This window comes from Trichoplax adhaerens, genomic scaffold (genome assembly GCF_000150275.1).
Source record: "Trichoplax adhaerens TRIADscaffold_2 genomic scaffold, whole genome shotgun sequence".
Classification (NCBI taxonomy): Eukaryota; Metazoa; Placozoa; class Uniplacotomia; order Trichoplacea; family Trichoplacidae; genus Trichoplax; species Trichoplax adhaerens.
In genome coordinates, this window is record NW_002060944.1 from 3,545,054 (window position 1) to 3,560,967 (window position 15,914).

Sequence of the window (15,914 nt, forward strand, 5' to 3'; positions counted from 1 at the left end):
ATTCTGGGCTATTATGATCCGGTCATTCCTTGCAAATACTTATTAATCATCATCAAAGCAATATATTCGATATTGTTGTTATTGTTATGTATGAACTTACTTGAGCTAATACAATCAACCTTATGTAAGGTTCGGGTTACTCCAGATTAGTCACTGACGCAAAGAACTGAGAATACGCAAAGCTCTGTAAATTGTAATTACTACCACTAATTGATTTATTGATTGAAAATATCTTTGATGTTACCATCTTGCTTTAGTGACCTATTATCCTACAGTTTTGATTGTAGAATGCTCATTAACGCTTCTTAAATGACTACTGACCGCGTGCAACTTATAGATTTTGGATAAGGCTATAGTAAAGATTACCAATTTAAGCGTAAAACTATGCTTTATTTTAAGAAATGTTAGAATATCAAGACGTGCAGTTAGATATGGCACTTTCATGCGAAGGAAAACCAGACGAAGACTGCCCGCATTGGAATCGTACTGTTTAGCTTTATGTATGTTGTTCTAACGCAACAACATATTGAGAACAAGAACTAGGACGATGGATTACTCCCTTCCACCGGTAGTTTACCATCTATTTGATATTCCTAATTTGATACCTAATAAGCCCATTTACCGCGTTTTAGATAAATAAATAAATAGGTTAACGCCGCTGACTCCTTTGTTACCATTATTATTATCCAGCAGTTGTAATTTTACCATGAAAAGTACTCCTTGGGAAAAGCCATGGCTTACGAATCTGAAACTTAAATTTTCTCATAAAATAAGTTACTATACCTTTATGATACTAGATAATCAAAGAAATTTATGATAGTTTTTAAGTCACTTTATTTGCTTATAATTATAATTATCTTGCCTAATGACATATTCGTAAATTGGTAGATACAATTGTAGCTAAGGAGAAGGGAATACCCTTCGAACCAAATAAATTAACACCGTTATTTAAAGGGGGGACTTTTAACAAAAACTGTAATAAGAAATATAAGCCGATTCACTTTAATATAACCAGCGAAAATAAAAGGTAAAGCTTGTTGCGGTCATTACAGGTAATCTCGATTTGAACTATAGCCAAAACTTACGTATTACTGATTAATATTGGATCAATTTATAGAAAATTTTTGTTTTTTTGAAATACAGGCTACGGAAGTGATAATAAAAATTGTGTCGAATTCTGTGTTACATCCCACCATTTTACTGTTAATAAAAAGCATGACAATGCTAGAACTTTTAGTAATGCTGCCATATATCTCGGATGTGCAGAACGAGTCCATCAAGGTGTTGTACCTAACGAATTTAGGACGTGGCTATATGGAAGAGGCGCTTGGTGTCGTGGGCAGGAGGTTAAGCCTTTGGTAGTTGACATAACCAACTAATTCAGTACTAAATCTGTCAACAATATTACTTATCCTGGATACTACAATTATGTGGATCCACGTCCCGCTTACAAACCAGGAACTATTGTAATGTATTCCTATCTTACTCTTCACGATACGTACTAGTTGTAATGAAATGTGATCGTAAGCAAAATATATTTTTGTATAGCGTATTGTGTGATATTGTTATAATCATACACTATAGATACGATATTAAACTAGTCAAATTGTGCGGCACATGTACGCTGTTGGTTAAGGCATTACCATTCTGCCTATCTAAATTATGTGACTATTCTAGATTGTCGGTTAATGACATTTAATGACAGTAAATGCTTGCCTAGATAAAATACAGGTTTCCTGTGATGTAATTTATAAGTTTATAGTAATCTCCAATCCTTAATTTCTTGGGAGATTTTAATACATATTAAGCAATTTAAAGAGATAAACTAGCGCTTAGTAAGGTTCTATTTGCGATATTTTCATTTGTTGTCATCTTCCGATTTTCTCTATCTACTTTATTCTTGTGTAATTTTAAACGAATATAAAAGCTGTGTTGGTGCAATAATAAAGTGTTGACTAATATACCCAAGTGTGGTACTAATTTGTTATGAGCCCCTCAAGTTAGTTTAACTTTCACGTTAAATTGCAGATATATATTGTCATATATCGTACAGTTAAAAGTATACTAGTATCATCTAGAGGTAAGTAAGAAATTTTTGATTAGACAGTACAGTATGTTATCTCTCATGGAAGATATATCCATTGATTAACATTTTTTGGTTTCAATTTATATCATATTCTTTTATCATAATCCCATGCTACTATCTATAAAACATGTAAGGTATTGATCTACAATCAACTTATTATAGATTCATAATATGAAGCGGGCACAAATTTCCTCTATACAGATAGATGTATCGCTGTATCTACGGCGGTTTTGTATCTTAAAGAATCAATTACAGCTGAGATTACCTGAGTTTGCTGTTGTATGCGATTTAACTCTGAATAGTATCATGGTTAAATGTTCGTAACCTAGACAGTTACTAATTCATAGAATAAGTTCGATCGCTTTTCTGTTATTATAGTTATAAAATGTTGTCATTATAATTTAGCTAATCATAATTTCAAGCAAGCTCCAACATACGGGAATTCAAGGAAATTCGTAATGATGTTGTTTGATGTCATTCTTCACTCCTATCATAACTCATAATTCGTTCAAATACAACAATTTTGCAAATCACCATCAATATAACTTCATCGATTATAATTTGCCAAAATTATGTTATTCTGTATTTATATACGTAAAGTAAATATAATAGTGAACTAATGCATTTGCTAAAGATAAATTTAATAGAGAGAAAAGCTTTCAATGGAAAAGATAAATAGTTGATTTACTAAAACGAAGGATGACAGTATTTAAATGAGTTATTTCTATAAATTCAGAAATCAATTAGAATGACTACTGAAATCATCATATCCCTTAGTATATATTTCTTTAATAGGATAGTAACTCAGCGATTCGATAAATTCCTGAGAATTCACTAAAGATATTGTGCTTCTGCCCTTAACTGCCTCATAATCTATGCTCAAGATAGGAATACGACTTGTATCTATTTATCTAACCTTTTCCAAATATTTTATTTGCTTGACAATATTTAAAAAATTGCTTTAGAGAAGGATTTTAATTGATGTGAACATTGCACATATATCAGCAACCCTATCGCTAAATCAAACTTAAATAAATTAAAGTTTATTCTTACAGAAACCTTTCCAAAATAAGACCGGCATACTATGACCTTGAGTTAATTGCAATACAAATTGGTTATACGTATAGTATAAGTATCTCTAATACAATAGTTCTTATCTTAATCTGCCAATATATCCGCCTATAATTCCCTCTCCAGAACAGCGATTAATAAATGTAGTAGAAAACAAAGTAGAATTAAACAGATTGTACAGCGTTTTTCCTAGATTTCAGTGGAGCGCATCTGACTATATAGATAGTGTGATGACTTACCGCCAAATATTCTCCGCTGTATAAAAACGATAACAATATTAATTAATTTACATGTATTAATACGTTAGCTAACGAATGGCATTAGCTGTCGATTTTAGACTCTGTACTAGAAAATTATTGAAACTATTTACTAAATAAAGTAATTCACCAGCTTTCCCCTTACCCAATTTATATTTCCGCACCAAGTAGAATGACGATGGCGTGACCGGTAAGTGGTTGTTTTTGATTTATATTGACCATAAACAGTACTAATTCCACGATTAAAGAAAATGAATTATAAACAAGAAATGGAAGAATTCTCATTGGTTATATGGCTAGAATTATGCTTCAATAGCTTTGATTAACTATTTTACTTATTTAATACGGCCAATTTACTCGTAATGATAATCGTACACTTGCGCACGTAGAAATACTCACTGCAATATAGAAAATACCAATAGCGTGAACGCTACGCCAATAGCAATTGCTGGCAAAGTCCATGATGGATGCAATGGTACAACTTGATTTCCATGCCCTATAAATAGTACCAAGGAGAAAATTTAAATACGAGTCCTATACAGTAATGCATATAAACTGCTTTAATGTACAGTACAAATATACGTATATACGAATATAATATACTGCGTATGATGCTTACTGCATTTCGCGGATGCTCAACATCAATTCAGCTGATAATCAATCATTATTACTAATATTATTACTAACTGAGGCTATAAAATATTCAATCGATTAATACAATGGTTAGGGGAATAAGCCTACATTCAAAGACAATCGGTTGACTTTGGGGACCATAAATGCCTGCATCAGTCTTAGCTTGCATCTATATGTGTTGTAGGATAAAGGATTCTTTAGATCGATTGAAACGCAATGATGGATACAGAATGAAGAAGCAAAGACACACCTGTAGTATGTAAACATCCACTTTCGGGTTTGACTCCATGGAAGCATTAAATTCAAGCGTACCACCAGGTAATATATATTGATAGGTATATGGTCGGTCATCGTTGCTTAAAGAATTGCCGACTTTCTTACGAAACATTGTATAGTTTAATATCTTATCTTTTACACAATCGATAGCCATGTTATTGCAGTATTTTAATGCCATCGTAAGATTAGCTAGCATAATTGGATGGATCATTATTCGATATCCGGTAATAACACCTCTTGTATGTTTTGGTGGTTCCCATCTTACATGAACACCAAAGGCTTTATCTATTTTGACCGATATTCGTTGAGGAGGATCCGCAGGAACTAAAATTCGCGAAAGTATACAATTAATTATTTATAAAGACCATTAATAAGACTTTCATATTTTGGAAAAGTGTGATTATTTTTAGATTTGAGATTATATATAATTGTCATACTTCCAGGAGATGTTCGAATTTGCCTGATTGTACAAGAAGCTTTCTTTAATGCCATCTGATGTCCATCGTTGTTGTTAATTAGCAGCACAGGAATAACATCGATACGATAAATAGTGTAGGCTTGCACTTTTGTAAATATAATTCTGTATTGTTTTGTTATATTGCCGTGCTTTTGGACAACAGTTTGACTATGTGGTATTTCATTTTTATTTTTTACTGCTTCGAGTGAAGTAAAGGAGACATTGTATTTTATAGCAGCAGTGTTTTCGATATGAAGTCCATTAAATTCTATTTCAACCGTATTCATCGTTACACGAATATGGTTTATTTCACATTCGGGTATGCCTTTTGTAAATAGAAATTGGAATAATACATAAGGTGAGTTTATGATAGCTTCTTCATCCTCTACAAAAATTTTTTATATGAAATTCGTCCGTAATAATAGAAGATCGTCCCATCAATAGGTTAAAATTCGATCCAACTAAATGGATGTTCTTTAGATTTAATATAGCACTTCATAAAATTATTTCACTTACGGATGCATTTATCGCTTCTAGCGATACTATCATAACCACAGTAGCAGTGGGTAGTAAAATTAAGAAAATTCTGCATTCCAGTTGGGCACCTGGCACATTTATTATTTGAAACACTTGTCTTGTAATAGTTGAGCCGGCATTCTATATTACACAATTCAGATGAAAATATAAGACAGATAGAGATCGAAAACTATAATTACGACTATTATATTTTCGGACATACGCTGACAGATATTATTTTGCAGCTCATGTCCGGCTTTGCAAGCACAGGATTGTAAATTTTGTGGTTTACTCCATGTTCCATTTGGAAAGCAAGACATTATAGGTTGAACCTTGTCATCAACAAGTTGTGATTTACCAGTGCAACTGCCATTGCTGTAGGATACATTGGTGCCGGTCTGCTCTGTTGCAGCTGCTGGAAAATATACGTTGCCAATTTGTTTTGGATGACAAACTTTGTACCATACTTGTACATTTTGAATGATACTACATGAACCTTTCCCATCCAGAAATAGATACATTCCATTCATATTTTCTTGGACGGTTACAAATGCCGCAAATTTTCTATGTTGACCCAATAGTGATACTTTTCTTCCTTTTTGATCGGCAAGTAAGCTACTTTCCTTAGCATGAATTATTTCTTCTAGATCTAATGTGTCTCTTATGCGGCTATATAATTCACTTTTCTAGTATTAAATGTACGAGACCAAATTTAGTTTGTATGGTATTAGTTAACGAATAAAACTAACCTATTATAAATAATGCGCGTACATCAGTTCATATATTCGCGCGTAGATACTTGTATTTTTTAGCATCAAATACAATATAGCATTATCAAAAATTGAATAATTCTACACCTGAAAACACAAAATCTTTTCTAATCTTCGATCTGAAAAGTTGCAATTTTATAAAGTACCGGTACCTAATGCAGTAGCTTACTAGAGGCTTAACTCTTAAGGCAAGTCACGTTGAAAGATATTTTCCTAATGTTGAATAGATGTAAGATCTAACGGTTAAGAACGAACCTCACAAAATTGGTTACCGATATTTTCTTGAAATTGTAGCCCGATGAAGTAAAGAAAGCTTGTACAATTTTTTGAACGAATGGAGCAATTGCTTTTAGTCGAATACTCTATATTAACGTAGACTTTCTTTGCAACTCCAAAAGGAATATATGGAGAAATTAACCAAGCTCGTTGATGATGACCTTGATAACATATGGTGTATTTGCCGACCGTTTCGTTAAGAAATTTTGTATAAGCCCACTAGAAATATAATGTTGAAATCTTTTCTTAAAAAGTGTAATAAACCTGCAGAACTACGACCTATAATGCTACCAACTCAGTTTTTATAGCATTAATTTTGTAAATATTACAATGTATATAGAGAGAGAATCTGTTGCAGTTTCTGTAGGTCAATCAAGACTATGCTATCGATTCTATCAAATACGGCACTTTAATTCTATATGATAATCGACAGTGCCCAGTGACTTTTATGTTTGATGAATTTTTTATACTGCAAGGCTTGCAGTATCAAAATTGCGACGTAGCGATATCGGTATATGGACGTATGGTATATTGGCATAGGTATAAAATAGGTGAATCGAGTTGTTATCATAGCAAACCGCAGATTGTTATCGACTTACATTTCCGAGATGACCAGGAGGGCTTGTGCATGATTTCCACCCAGGCCAGCCCAAATTTGCTGCTTGATATTTATTCGTATCGAGTAAAAGTTCTAGACATTAAAAAATTAAACAAATTGAAATGATAAAATTATAACAGCCTTCTAGCAATATGTCCTGGTCGTATATCAATCACAACTGAGGAAAGCAGAACGCCAAGATAAGATAGTTTAATCTAATCGTTGTTAGACCAGCAGTTCTTCCGTATAATTACTAAACTGATTACTATATCGGCCAATGAATGCAATAACTTGAGTAACATCAAAGTTTACCTTTAGCAGCTAAGGTGTAAGAACTATGAACGAGCAGAAGATAGAAGAAAGCCGTAAAAGTCTTCATGCTTGACAGGAAATCAAATATGGCAGTACATCTAAGTTTTATAATGCTATAAATTACGGATTCAGTCCGAATTAAAATAAGCTATTTTTAGGTTATTTTAAACCCGCTTTTGTTACCGAATTGGTCACCATGCGTTATTTTAATGGCTCTGAAAGTATTTATGACGTAACATGCTAAATAACATATTGATCTATTCCTCTGATGAATTACAATTAGGGTAATGCAATTAGGTTTTGTAAATTAGATTCAATTTCATAGTTTTCGTATTCTATCGGCTACCATTATGATAGAATTTGAGTAGACCACTACAGCTGCAACGGTTCAATATTTAGAAACTTGATTTATCGTTGACGGCACAGTTATTGATCGACAAAGAGGAAAGCGCATCGCGTCTATGGTATACGCGAACGTAAGCGTATATTATTCTAGGCTACATGACATATCTAGCGATGAATATTTACTACAATTTAGTTTGCAATAACTTATGAATAAACTAAAAATTATGTAGGTTAGGTTTCTTTTCGATTGAATTATTATTCGTTTAATTTTGTACAGCCATTATAAGGCAATAATGAACAGTGCAAAGGGGAAGTAACGATATGTTATGTTGTCATATCTTTATTTTCCTGTCAAGGGCTGTTGATGTACGTAATTGACGTTCGGAGAACTTTATTATGGGTAAACTTATCAAATGCGTTCGAATATCGCATGTCGTAATGAATACTCTCTAAGTTAAATAATATTCGCATGTAACAATTAGTTCAATTATATTCGTATAAATCAATTTATGCTTATCTATATAAGACAGTAATGAAAATAATACTGGCGCATGGCGCTAGAATACTATCGATAATAGCTAAAGAACTTAAATGGAAGCGCAAGGCTGATATTATTACCGCATTATCCATTAGTCTAGACTATTTGTAAGTGCATTTGCACTAAAATGGATAGAGGGTGCCGCATACTCAGTATAGCTCAAAGAAGCAGAGATGGATAAGTATGCTTATTATCTCATAGTGCCATACGAGTATAAAGCATGATAGGAATAAGGTCCGTGAGCTACTTCTGTCTGTTTCTCAATTTTCTTCACATATGAAGTTGTTCTCTAAACAAATTGCCTATCTACTGAGTCGCACCTCTTCCCATAGTTTAGGTCTAGCCTGCAGTTAGGAGCTATCGATACTCATTGCATAGCGCAGAGAGTAAGATCGAGCAAAGCGAGTGATGGCGGAGAGGTTTATAAAGAGTGTTCTATATATACAGTCAGAAATATTAAGATCTAAATGGAGATAGTGTCCCTGTGGCTAATTGAGTTAATGTTTTAGAAGTCTAGTAACTACGTAGTAACACCATGGCGCGATTACTCATGGAGTATACAAAAGAGGGGTATTCATTTTCGTCTTGAGTAAAGTTTAAATAGGAAATTTAAAATATATTTTGGACAATTATATTTGTGACTATTTATATGCCTGTAATTACATCAACAAAGCCTCAATTTGTAGACTATGCACATAAAAAGCAATTTACGCAACAGTTTTGAGCAATAAAGTTGATATTTCTGCTTACTGATTATACAGTATACTTTTTGTAAAGAAAGACTAAGATATATTTCTCTCTAACCTAGTGAATTCGTTTTGAAACGTGCCTATATGAGAATTGAAATGCAAGACGTTACACAATTTTAAAATTAAAATTTATAACATAAATTTGAAGTTGCTTAAAGTTAACTAAAGGTGAATTGCAGATGATGATTACGACTCCAAGACGACTTGATTAATCATAATTGATTGATTGATTGATTATTTATTTATTGAAGGGCACGCTCCAAATCAGGGATAGCTTGACTTCAATCATAATGGATAGGGTACCTCTCGAATAGATACTCTAACCCACACAGAACTTTAATGAAGTATTCAAAAAGCATGTTATAAAATCAGATCTAGCATCTCTCGAATAGCTACTCTAAACACTCGCATACCGCTTTCATTCCAGCCACTACAAGTACTGGTCGAACTAGAGATACTCGGAGTGCCATATACGATAGTTGTGCTTAATAGCTTAGCAAAGTGTATACCATAAATCACGCATCCCTGATTTCAATCATGTTATAAAATCAGATCATGCACCTCTCGAATAGCTACTCTAAACACTCGCATACCGCTTTCATTCCAGTCATTGCAATTACTGGTCGAATCCCTCTCCTCTCTAGTGATACTTGGAGTGCCAAATCCGATACTTGATATAGCTTACAATCTTCAAAGTGTATGCTATAAATCACGCATTCCTTGACTTTAATCATGTTCTAAAATCAGATCTAGCACCTACTCTAAACACTCGCATACCGCTTTCATTCCAGTCATTACAATTATTGATCGAATCCCTCTCCTCCCTAGTGATACTTGGAGTGGCATACAAGATACTTGTGCTTAATAGCTTACAATCTTCAAAATATATGCTAGAAATCACGCATCCCTTGATTTCAATCATGTTTTAAAATCAGTCATGACTTAAAATCAGATCATGCACCTCTGGAATAGCTACTCTAGACACTCGCATACCGCTTTCATTCCAGTCATTACAAGTACCGGTCGAACCCCTCTCCTCCCTAGTGATACTCGGAGTGGCATATACGATACTTGTGCTTAATAGCTTACAATCTTCAAAGTGTAAGCTAGAAATCATGCATCCTTCGACTTCAATCAGAATGATTATTTTATATTTCGATGAGTACTAGCAAACAATTAACGGTATTATTTTTGGGCAGTGTAACATTATGATCTTATATAGAAGATGCCTAGTATAGTAATATCCTAATATACGAATGCTTATCATATACCATTTAAGTACTGATTTGCATTACATTTATAATGTACGACATCATGACGACATATAGACGACATTATCTCAATCTCATCCAAAACCTATAAATACCCTTGCAAGCTAACTCGTTAGTCAGTTCCTACGTTCCTGCTATCTCAAATACCTTATTTATAACAATCATATCATTGTTAGCCTATAACTTGTATCTCAATAAAATCCTTTATACCTGCTATCATCGTCTACCTTAAAATACTCTACGCTACTTAAAGAAGAATTATTACAGACAGTGTTGCCTTAACCTATGGTAGCGGGCCATTAGTCTAGTTTGTGTTCTTTATTTTACATTAGCCTAGGTGTTCTACTTTGCCGGGAAAGTAGCCGGCTCGCGGTAGCGGATTCAAAGTCAACAAACTAGAGTACCCAATACAAGTACTACACTTCGACATACGTTACCAATAAAGGGACAGCAACAATTAACAGTATTATTTTTGGACAGTGCTGCCTTAACCTACGATAGCGGGCCATTAATCTCGTTTGTGTTCTTTATTGCACATTAGCCTAGGTGTTCTACTTTGCCGGGAAAGTAGCCGGCTCGCGGTAGCGGATTCAAAGTCAACAAACCAGAGTACCCGATACAAGTACTACACTTAGACATACGTTACCAATAAAGGGACAGCAACAATGAACAGTATTATTTTTGGACAGTGCTGCCTTAACCTACGATAGCGGGCCATTAATCTCGTTTGTGTTCTTTATTTCACATTAGCCTAGGTGTTCTACTTTGCCGGGAAAGTGCAAGGCTCGCGGTAGCGGATTCAAAGTCAACAAACTAGAGTAACCAATACAAGTACCACACTTAGACATACGTTACCAATAAAGGGACAGCAACAATGAACAGTATTATTTTTGGACAGTGCTGCCTTAACCTACGATAGCGGGCCATTAATCTCGTTTGTGTTCTTTATTTCACATTAGCCTAGGTGTTCTACTTTGCCGGGAAAGTGCAAGGCTCGCGGTAGCAGATTCAAAGTCAACAAACTAGAGTAACCAATACAAGTACCACACTTAGACATACGTTATCAATAAAGGGACAGCAACAATGAACAGTATTATTTTTGGACAGTGCTGCCTTAACCTACGATAGCGGGCCATTAATCTCGTTTATGTTCTTTATTTCACATTAGCCTAGGTGTTCTACTTTGCCGGGAAAGTGCAAGGCTCGCGGTAGCGGATTCAAAGTCAACAAACTAGAGTACCCAATACGAGTACTACACTTGGACATACGTTACCAACACAGGGGTAAAAGGTAAAATGGGTTCAACTACCATACAGTACCGTATGTTCAACTGGGGACTAGTCCACGATTTTGGGGGGTTTTTATTCCTCTTGTGTAAGCCAAGTGTTATCAAGTCTTGTTTGAGCCATCGTACGAGCAGAACGAGGTCGTTGAATGACGCATGCGCATTTCAGCTCGTCCACTCCATAATACAGTAATCGGAATCGACTGCTGTCCGTAAATTGACGCACAGTACAGTACACTGTCGACTACAGTACACTATACTGTAGTGTACAGTACAAAAAGAAACACTGTCACTTTCATCTCTGTCCAAGGGCTGTAAGCCATTTCGGCCATTTTCTCCCCATTGACAGCCATTCCTTTTTTTTATTAATAAAAGCTTAATCTAAAAACGAAATTGCCATTGGATGGTGGAATATTGTTGACGAGTGCGATATCAATTTATTTTCTAAAGGTCAATCCAATTTTTCGTTAGGGATCCTATCGTAATACGAAAATTAGCTTGATCATGTTTTCAGCCATTGCAAGTTACTTTCAAGATCGTCCACTTTTGAAGGTATCGACTATTGCTGCTCCGGTGCTCTTAGCACATCAATGGTGCCAGTCTTCGTGCTTGTCTTTAACTTGTTTAGGTTTCTCGTTGTATATTTTTACTGGTGGTTGGAAGACATTATGGATTGCATATATGACAATAGGAAGAGACGCAAGGTAAGCTTTGCCAACACTTCTCCAACCGAGATTCGGACAGTGTTTTAGTCTACATCCTATTGACCTCTTTCAAAACTTTCACTCCTTGACTCATGGAGAAATTTTTTTTGCTATTCCTCTACGTTGACGACGATCATCTAATTTTTTTTTTTTGCAATAAAAGTGACGTAAGTGTGGCCAATTTGTCCATATACCTTTTGACTGGACATTGTCCATTAAATTGAATTAATCATATCATTTTTATTGATAACTGTAAAACGCCGCAAAGTATCAAAAGATTCTTTTCATGATAGTTTATTAGTGATACCAGTAAAAAATTTCTTTATCTCATGATGAAATTCATCACTTTTGTACACCTAGAAACATTCAACAATATCGACAATATGGCATTAAAAGCATTGTATTGTAAACTCTGTAAGTGATCGGTTAATTTTGCTTCCCTTATTAGCTGTGATACTTGGCTCCCATTTCTGCTTAATTAATTAATTAATAAATATACCGTAATTAAAGTATTCGTGGGTTATTACATACTTTTTATAGATGGTTTAGTAAACATGGACAATACTGTAAACATAATTGGTTGAGTCAGCCGTGATCTTGCAGCACTGTTATAAACCAGATTGATTTGCAGATGATAACGATCCCAAAATGAGTTTGTTTTACAAATTGCCTTGACTATACTCAGTTGGTAAAATAGACTTTCTTAACTGGTTAAATGTATTGAGGATATAGGGCAAGCTACTGATGAATCAAGATTTGGCTTCATTTGTAGCCATGCCAGATATCATCGTCGACCTATTTACTTTTTAGCTTTGCAGCTTTACCGCTTTCAATGAATTTACTTGAAGATTGAATCCATTAAGATCTAAACTTCACTTATAACGCGTGATCTAAGTCATATTAAGGCATCTTGTACCACAAATGAGATATGTATTCTTAAAATATCTCTTTATGATGAACTAAATTTCTTCAATATCTCTAAAACGTCGTTAATTTCTTCTCAATTATAATTATTGAATTAACAGGAATTATTATACCGGTAATTATAATATCGTATAATTCTTTTCGTATAGGGGGTTGTCATTTGTTATTCGCGGTCGCAGGAGAATACGTCAACTACGAGACAAGCATGCTATTATAGCAGATGTCTTTTTGGAGAACGTCAGAAAAGATCCTAACAGGATTGCCTTCTATTACGAAGACCGTAGCTACACGTTTCAAGAAGCTGAAGATATGACCAACCAAGTTGCCCGATTCTTCAATAAGGTATTCAAAATTCAATTGAACCTATTATATTCATATTGATAATGATCATTTTATATCCATATGGCTATTTCAACAACTATCGTAACGACATTAGAATATGGGATTAATAGCTTATCAGTTGTAATTGCAGTACTACTAGAATGGCGTCTAATGACGACTTCTAAGTAGGAAAGTAAACATGTATCTAGTAGAGTGCATAGTATAAACGTATGATGAAAGATGACTCTCTTTGACCAAGTTTGTAGCATTTTTTATAATTAACCTTTAGATGATCTTCATTTCACATTCTTATTCTTTATATTGGTATAACCAATTTCAGCTAGGTTATAAGAAGGGTGATGTTGTTGCATTATATATGGAATCGTGCCCAGAATTTGTCATGATTTGGTTAGGTTTATCCAAATTGGGCGTTGTAACAGCTTTACTGAATCATAATTTACGTGCAAAGTCTTTGGCCCACTGTGTTAACGTTTCTCAATGCAGAGCTGTCATCTTTAGTGGCGACTTAGTTGATGCTATTGTTGAGATTCGTGATGAATTAGATTCGGAAATGGCTTATTTTAGTTACCGTGAGCCAACAGCAATGGACAATATACCACAATACCAGGAGCTAACTACTGCATTTAATGGCTGTTCAAAAGAACCCTTGAGAGTCGAATATGACAGACAGTTTACTGGTAAAATATTCTCTATTGTAGCAAGATAGTACGTTTATAATATAACTAATAGATTTATAATTACCTATGGATTAATCTCTTTGTGTTTTACATTCTTAAATTTTATTAGATCGATTGATATATATTTATACATCTGGCACTACTGGCTTGCCGAAAGCATCTGTTATTTCAAATAGCAGGTAAGCCACTAGCGAATTATTGATATCTAACTATATATGCATAGCATACGCGAATTAAGGGATCACTTATGATGGAGAATTTATAATTTACATTTGCAATGACCCTGTGTAGGTATTTCTTTGCTACTACTGGCGTAGCTAGTCTGTTAAATATTGACAGTAAAGATACTGTATACTGTGCACTGCCAATATACCATTCTGCCGGTGGAATGTTAGGCGTTGGTAGCTGCCTAATACATGGTGCCAGTTTGGCAATTCGCAAGAAATTTTCTGCCAGTCGATTTTGGGATGATTGCATTAAATATAACTGCACGGTAAGAGACGTGCTTTTGCCATTTTGTGAAATAGTTCTGAGAATTTCTTTACAGTAAAAATTGATATGACGATTGTCTATCATCACGATAGGTTATACAGTATATAGGAGAAACTTGCCGTTACCTTCTTGCTCAGCCAGAGAAGCCGGTAGACAAACGTCATAAAGTTCGACTTGCTTTTGGAAATGGTTTAAGACGGAACATATGGCACGAATTTAAAGATCGATTTCAAATTGAGCAAATTGGAGAATTTTATGGATCAACTGAGGGCAATGCAAACTTGATAAACATAGATAATACTCCTTTTTCCGTAGGTTTTAACTCCGCATTAATTCCATGGGTTTATCCAGTACAATTAGTTAAAGTTGATAAAGCTACTGGTAAACCAATTCGAGGTAGCAACGGCCTGTGCATTATGTGTAAACCAGGTGAACCAGGCGAACTTATGGGTCGGATTGTTCAGAAAGATTTATCACGCCATTTTGACGGATATGTTAACCAAGAAGCGACGAATAAGAAAATTGTTCGAGATGTGATGCGTAAAGGAGACTCATTTTTTGCAACTGGAGATATTTTAGTAAAGAATGAGCTTGGATATACTTTCTTTCTTGATCGAACCGGCGATACTTATAGATGGAAAGGAGAAAACGTTTCAACTACTGAAGTAGAATCGACCATTTTATCAGTTGTTGGCTTTCGAGATGTAGCTGTTTATGGCGTTGAAGTTGGCAATTTAGAAGGAAAGGCTGGCATGGCAGCTGTTTCAGATCCTAATAATGATCTTGATATGGAACATTTAAATCAAAGTCTAAAAAAGTCATTACCACCATACGCTAGGCCCCTTTTTATTAGGTTACTGCTTGCAATCGACCAGACATCGACATTTAAACTAGCAAAGACAAGATTGAAAGCTGAAGGGTTTGATCCCAGTAAGGTTGATTCTGATAAATTATTCTATTTCAATAGTAGTGTAGGTCATTACCAAACTTTAGACGGAGAAATATATAAGGCTATTCAATCAGGTTCGATCCGATTTTAGTGAGTATCATGAAAGATGATGAGATAACTACGATTATCTTTATCTTTGTATGTATAAATGTATGCTTGCAAGGTTAAGTTGCGTTTTTAGTATTGGTGGTAAATATCTTACCGCTTCCAGTCCTTTATTGTTATGCTATCGAAACTGCTACTCTGGTAATTTATTCACTGTCGAATGATTTTTCGAATCTCTAATTCTGTTTATCGAGTAGCAAGTGTGATGACTGGATATTCCCAAGTGTAGCCTGTACTAGTGATAATCTGAATTTAATATGATAAACATGCAGTACTGCTAT

The 15,914-nt window shown here is 34.5% G+C and overlaps 3 protein-coding genes across 3 annotated transcripts; 1 reads left to right on the top strand and 2 right to left on the bottom strand.

Annotated features, from left to right (window-relative positions):
- Positions 1 to 3,239: 3,239 nt before the first annotated feature.
- TRIADDRAFT_53295 (uncharacterized protein) lies at positions 3,240 to 5,067 on the bottom strand (the record flags this gene model as incomplete). The annotated part of the gene is made up of 7 exons (XM_002109872.1): positions 3,240 to 3,346; positions 3,397 to 3,412; positions 3,560 to 3,644; positions 3,814 to 3,910; positions 4,156 to 4,216; positions 4,298 to 4,647; positions 4,761 to 5,067. The coding sequence occupies 7 exons, from the start codon at positions 5,065 to 5,067 to the stop codon at positions 3,240 to 3,242; spliced, it is 1,023 nt and encodes a 340-aa protein (XP_002109908.1).
- A 384-nt stretch (positions 5,068 to 5,451) lies between these two features.
- On the bottom strand, positions 5,452 to 7,319 carry TRIADDRAFT_53296 (uncharacterized protein; the record flags this gene model as incomplete). The annotated part of the gene is made up of 4 exons (XM_002109873.1): positions 5,452 to 5,982; positions 6,322 to 6,561; positions 6,942 to 7,033; positions 7,253 to 7,319. The coding sequence occupies 4 exons, from the start codon at positions 7,317 to 7,319 to the stop codon at positions 5,452 to 5,454; spliced, it is 930 nt and encodes a 309-aa protein (XP_002109909.1).
- A 4,625-nt stretch (positions 7,320 to 11,944) lies between these two features.
- On the top strand, positions 11,945 to 15,619 carry TRIADDRAFT_21641 (uncharacterized protein; the record flags this gene model as incomplete). Its single annotated transcript, XM_002109323.1, has 6 exons — positions 11,945 to 12,144; positions 13,218 to 13,410; positions 13,730 to 14,087; positions 14,197 to 14,266; positions 14,379 to 14,580; positions 14,672 to 15,619. 6 exons carry the CDS (start codon positions 11,945 to 11,947, stop codon positions 15,617 to 15,619), a joined length of 1,971 nt encoding a protein of 656 aa, XP_002109359.1.
- Between the last annotated feature and the right edge of the window lie 295 nt (positions 15,620 to 15,914).